Here is a 6,364-nt window from a genome sequence, read left to right as displayed (position 1 = left end):
CACAACACCAAAAACCCCAACAGATTTTATTATAAATATATATATTTTTTTAAAAAAAAAATATTGGGGATTTTATAAAGCATTCACATGATTTTTAATTGCACTTCCTTTCATATTTTAATGACAAGTTTTATTCTTTCATATGTCATTGTTTAAGAATTTTACGTGTTACAATTACACTATTTTATGATTTATGCATGATTGCAATTATGAATGAAAAGAGCTCTCAAAGTTCATGACATAGTATACAGTTATAGATGAGCTTACAGATCATATGAAATGTTATATGTGCATTCATGTTTATAAATGTTTAACCTGAGACACGATTATAGTGACGATTGGTATCACATAGGGTAGCATGGCAAGCACACCGAAGGACGGGTGTGTGCTATCGGCCATGTGGCCTTCACCTAGGGAAGTTCCCAACCTGGTAGCTCTCCCCTGTGACAACAGGATGCTCATATAGGTCTTGCAGGAAAAGCCAACATGCGCCGCTCATGGTAAAATTGTGTGGTGTCGGGTCAAAGGGTAAAACGGTAGTTTTGAGAGAAAAGTAAAAGGAAGTGCTTGCATATCTCATAACTTACTTGCTATTCTTGCATTAATTGTCAATTATTTTATTATTTGTGCAAAACTGAGATTATGGCATAAAATCTGCATAGCATGTTTTATAGCATCTTGGTGTTGTGGCTACTTACTGAGTTGTCGAACTCACCCCTTTTCCCTTTAAATTTTTCAAATGTCGCTACACATTATAGTTTTAAGAATAGGGCTTCCAGTGGGTGTCCTTATACTTGAGGACCCGATCATATGGCCTTACGCCTAGGACACATGGACTTATTGTTTTGCAGAGCCGTAGGAGTTGCAGAGTCTGGGATTCCAGTAGGTTGCAAGGATCAAGCCATTACTGTGCAGACTTTTGTTTTTTTTATTTTGTAGACTGCACAATTTTTGTTATTTTGTATATAGGAGGACATTTGACGCATGGGAAGGTTATAACCTCCCTATAATCGTCACTTTTGGTTATGCCTCCTAGCAAGGCTTGTAATGTTTATTTTTGGAATCCCAGCTTATATGTATACAAGATGTTATAAATGTTTATATTAAAGCACTCGTTTTATAATTTATTGCCTCCCTATCTTTCCTTGGTTTAATAATTAATATTGTAACAATAATTATATTCCTTAATTGTTGCGAGTCCTTTTAAGTTCTCATTTCCTTTATTCACCTTAATCGGGGGCGTGACACCATGCCTAGGGAAGACAGATTGTACTACACCCTAGTTTAGTGTATTTTAGGTAGACAGTTCGTGCCAACCGAAGATGGGTTATACTATTCCATTGATTGTATGTATCCTATTAAGGAATTAGATAGGCAATTCCTAGGGAAGACAAATCGTACCGCATCTTAGTGGTTCGGTGGACGGTCTGTGCCAACCGAAGATGGTTTATACTTATTCCTTAATGATGGTATTTTCTTGACTACTCGAGTGAGACGAGACCTATATCATGCACAGTATGAATCTCCCTTATTAATTTATGATTGACCATTGTTATGCGGTTAGTGGTGAAATCAACCCCCTATTCTATCTCTCATAACTATTTATTTTTTCTTTTATTTTTAAGCATTTAATTTAAAAACAAAATCAAAACTTCTTTTAATTAAGTTATATTTGATCTTGACAAGCTTAATAACAACACCTACGCAGTTCTTGAGGTTCGACACCCTCTATATAGGCCTATCCTATAAGGATTCGCTTTATTGCGAGTGGTTAATTTTATTATTGATATTTTGGACACAAAAAGACCACATCAATTTTTGTCGCCGCTGTTGGGGACTGCTTAACGGTTGCGTTATTAAGTTTTAAAGATTAAATTTAGCTTAATTATTTCTTGCTTTCCTTTATTTTCTGTTTTTGTTTCTTTTTTCATTGTTGTTATTTTTGGATTTTTTTTTATTATTATTTTTCTGCTCAAGTCCATAGCTGCCATTGTTCATCAGCAAGCTGCACTTGAGCTCAATAACTCTGCGCTCGAGCCTACAATCGGCAGTGTGCTTGAGCGCCTTTGCATTACGATCGAGTGCATTTGCAAACACTTGCCAGAGTCCAACAAGCTACGCGTGAGCGCATCGCCCCTACCCCCAAGCGCTATCGACAGTGTGCTCGAGCGCACTCTGTAGTGCGATCGAGCACACCTACGACAACCTGCCAGAATCCAGCAGCTGCAGCCTCTTTTTGGGCCATTCGTGAGTTTTCAATTTTTGTTTTTATTTTTGTTTTGTTTTGTTATTTTATTTTATTTTCGTTATTTTAGTCATGTGGGGAGACATTCCAACACCCTATGGACCATGTTCATATTGTTATAGTCCTTATCACCATGTTAGAGATTGTTCTACTGCCGGACAATTTTCTAATTATTCTTATGAGCATATGAACAGACCATTCTCTAGACCTGGTTAGTCCATGGACCCTCCGGAATAGGTAGTGGGATATACAAACCGGCATTTGTAGCCACTCCTTTTGATACTTGGCACACCCTACAGCAGCGCGCCAACTTCTCTACTTCCTTTCTCATGCTTGGCCAATAAAACTTCTCTACCACCAGCTGGAACGTTTTGTCCCGCCCCATGTGCCCTTCATTATGGCGCTCTTGAATAATCCGCAACCAGAGACTACCCTTGGGGATGCATAGCTGAGTGCCCTTGAGGAGGAACCCATTATGTAGCCTAAAATCACTCCAATTTCCCAACAACACATCATCAACAATTGGGCCAAAAAGATGGTCAGTTGATAAAAAATCTTTTAAAAGTTCAAAACCAATTACCTCATTTGCCATGGTGGTCAAGAGTGTTGACTTTCGGCTAAGGGTGTCGGCCACTTTGTTCAAAGCTCCCGACTTGTGTTTGATGGTGAAGGAGAATTGTTGCACATATGCAGCCCACTTTGCATGCCGGGAGGAGGAGAGCTTATCTTGACTATTGAGGTGCTTCAACGCCTCATAATCCGAGTACAAGATGAAATCATTGTAGGCGAGGTAGGAACTCCAATGCCTCAATGATTGCACTAAGGCGTAAAACTCCACATCATAAGTGCTATAGTTAAGCCTTGAACCACTGAACTTTTCAGTAAAAAATGCCACCGGTCTTCCACCTTGACTTAGAACCGCTCCAATGCCGACCTTGGAAGCGTCACAATGCAACTCAAATGGCAATTCAAAATCTGGAAGGACAAGTAGTGGAGCCGTCGTCAACTTGAGTTTAATTAACTAAAATGCTTCAGTAGCCGCCTCATTCCAAGAGAATTTCCCCTCCATGCATTCCATGATAGATGCCATGATGGTGCTAAAATTATGAATGAAACGCCTATAAAAGGACACCAATCCATGGAAACTTCGTACCTCGTGTAATGTTGTAGGAGTGGGCCAATCCCGAACAACCACCACTTTTGCTTCGTCCACCGCCAACCCGTCTTTAGACACCACATAGCCAAGAAAAAGCACCGAATTTGTCATGAATGAGCACTTGGCTGGTGATGCGTAGAACTTCTCTTTTCGGAGCACTTGAAGTACTTCCCTCATATGTAGATGGCGCGTCTCTCTATTGGGGCTGTAAATAAGTATATCATTAAAGTACACAACGACAAACCAACCTATAAAAGGCCAAAAAGCTTGGTTCATCACCCTCATGAATGTGCTAGGTGCATTAGATAATCCGAACGACATTACCAACCATTCGAAGAGTCCCTCCCTCGTTTTAAACGCTGTTTTCCAACTCATCACTTGGTCTCACCCGAATTTGATGGTATCTACTCCTTAGGTCCAGCTTGGTGAACATCGTTGCCCCACTCAATTGATCTAACAAATCATCCAACCGGGGAATAGGGCACCGATATCTCACGGTGATCTTGTTTATGGCCCTACTATCCACACACATCCTCCAAGACCTATCCTTCTTAGGGGTGAGTAAAGCCGGTACTGCATAAGGACTCAATCTCTCTCGAATGTGTCCTTTGGGTAATAACCCCTCCACTTGTCGTCTCAACTCTTCATGCTCTTTGGGGCTCATGCGGTAGTGTGGTCGGTTGGGTAGACTCAATCCCGGCACCAAATCAATTTGGTGTTGTATGTCACGAAGAGGAGGTAGCTCATCAGGTAATTCAACCGGAAATACATCTGCAAATTCTTTGACTAAACCCTTGGCTTCTTCCGGCACCTCTTCAATCTTCTTGCCCTTTTTACCCACTAGTAAGTACCCACAATCCGCTTCTAGCATCTCCTTAACGAACTCATGTCTAGCCAACAATATTTGACCCGTTTCAGTTGAAGGTTTGGGACTTTCACCCGGATCAAGTAGGAGAGTGAGCTTCACTTTGTCAACCAAGAAACTGTATGTGTTCTTCCTTCTGTCATGATGCACATTCCTATCATATTGCCATGGTCTCCCGAGTAGTACATGGCATGCATCCATCGCCACCACGTCACACCACACCTTATCCTTATATCTCTCCCCAATTGAAAAATTTACAAGGCAACGTTTAGACACAATTACCTCGTCCCCTTTCTTGAGCCACTCCAAGCGATATGGTGTAGGGTATTTTTCCATTGCAAGTCCCAATTTCCGAACCGCTTCTTCAGCCACGACGTTCTCACAGTTGCTCCCATCAATAACAAGTTTGCACCCCTTACCTCCAACCGTGCAAATTGTGTGGAAAAGATTATGGCGCTATCCGTTGTCTCCTTCTACCTTCCAGGGTGTATAACATATCCTTCGCACCATCAATAAAGGAGTGTCAACCCTAGTGGCAAATTCTTCTTCGGCCCCATCGAAATCGTCAAAATTTGCTGCTTGCTCTTCTCCATCGCCTTGCTCATCAAAGGCTTCTCCCGAATCGACGAGTAGCACCTTTCCATACTTTTCACCTTTGCGACAATCCGCCATCCGGTGGCCCATCTCTCCACAATGAAAACACTTGGGCCCGGTTGCAGCCTCGGGTCAGCTTGGTTGCCCCATGGGTGTGGGGTTTTTACTTGGGCCGGTCACTTGGGAAGGGGTCTCCCGAGTTGTGAACGGAACCCTTGACCGGTTGTAGCTTCCACCGCCGCTTCGTCCAAATGAGTTGAATGACCCACGTGCCGACGCTTTCTCAATTAACAACGCCCTTTGGTGAGCCTCCGACACCTTGGCGGGGTCAAATAGGTTCAATGTGTCTTGAATTTGTGGCCGCAAACCCCCAATATATCGGGACACTAATTGTTCTTTTGTCAAGGACAAATCAACTCGTGTCAATAATTTGTAGAACTCCTCCGTGTATTCATCTACGGATTTCAAACCTTGACTCCAATTTAGCAACCATTGATACATGGTTCGTAGGTAATTGTGTGGCAAAAAGGCGGGTCGCATCTTTCCCAATAATTGCTCCCAATTGTCGAGCTTTCTCTTGCCCTTGCGTGCCCTAGCTTGCTTTAATTGCTGCCACCATGCTGCAGCCCTTCCCTGAAATTTGGTTGCGACCAAAGAAACTCACCGATCTTTCGGTACCTCCTTGAAGTCGAGAATCTCTTCAACTGCCGCCACCCAATCCAGAAATTCTTCAGGTTCAAGACCCTCGTGGAATTCTGGAATCTCAAGTTTGAACCCGCTCTTCCACCGATTAACGTGAGCTTGCGCTGGGGGTCAAGGGCCCTACGTTCGGCGCTCCGCAAAAGGGTTTGCAGATCCATACCCATTGTCATCTTCGTCTTCCTCCTCTGGCATGCGTGGTGGGGGTCGACGTAGACACCAGCCATGTAGGCATGCGTCGGCTAGTTGGGTGGTGAGGGCTTCAATTTGATCCCTCATAGCCGCAATCTGCCCTTCCTTGCGCCTTCCCGATGTCACCTCATGTTCTTCATGAACTGAATCATCGCGTTCATACACGTCGTGCAAGGTTGCAAAGCGGTTGCCTTTCCTCCCTCTTGTGTTTGGAGCCATGGAAACTGACTGAGCTCTGATACCAACTGATGCAATCTGACTATGTGGAAGCGAGTAAAACAATACAAGAAGAAGGATAAATAATTCCTAGATCTTGAGTCTATCAAGGATCTAAGAATTCTTCTCAAAAAAATAGAGTCCATCTAGGGTTTTAAGAGAAATATGAAGAAAACTCCTCTGAGTAATTCTTATTGAAAGAAAACTGATCAAATAACATCAACTGTCCTTTCAAGAGGCTATAATTATGTATTTATAGCCCAAAAACCCCTAGTACTAATAAAGAACGGAATTAGGGCTCCTACATCCCTAATCCTAGTAAAACAAGTAAACTAAGTCAGTTTAAAAGAAATAACAGCGGAAAAATAACATAAAAGGCCCCGAGTGCGCTCGATCG

At 42.5% G+C, this 6,364-nt stretch overlaps 1 protein-coding gene across 1 annotated transcript; it reads right to left on the bottom strand.

Annotated features, from left to right (window-relative positions):
* Positions 1-3,753: 3,753 nt before the first annotated feature.
* LOC132181857 (uncharacterized) lies at positions 3,754-4,950 on the bottom strand. Its single transcript, XM_059595088.2, has 2 exons — positions 4,774-4,950; positions 3,754-4,680 (listed from the first exon to the last, which is right to left on the bottom strand). The coding sequence occupies exons 1-2, from the start codon at positions 4,948-4,950 to the stop codon at positions 3,754-3,756; spliced, it is 1,104 nt and encodes a 367-aa protein (XP_059451071.2).
* Between the last annotated feature and the right edge of the window lie 1,414 nt (positions 4,951-6,364).

This window comes from Corylus avellana, chromosome 5 (assembly GCF_965113065.1).
Source record: "Corylus avellana chromosome 5, dhCorAvel1.hap1.2, whole genome shotgun sequence".
Taxonomy (NCBI): domain Eukaryota; kingdom Viridiplantae; phylum Streptophyta; class Magnoliopsida; order Fagales; family Betulaceae; genus Corylus; species Corylus avellana.
This window is presented reverse-complemented; position numbering and strand designations above follow the sequence as displayed.

What these genes read in the sequence shown, in the direction of transcription:
- LOC132181857 (XM_059595088.2), bottom strand. Translation starts at nt 4,950, where the DNA reads ATGGGCCACCGGATGGCGGATTGTCGCAAAGGTGAAAAGTATGGAAAG. An exon ending in TTGACACTCCTTTATTGATG is followed by an intron (nt 4,681 to 4,773) that starts GTGCGAAGGATA and finishes GTTGGAGGTAAG; the next exon opens with GGGTGCAAACTTGTTATTGA.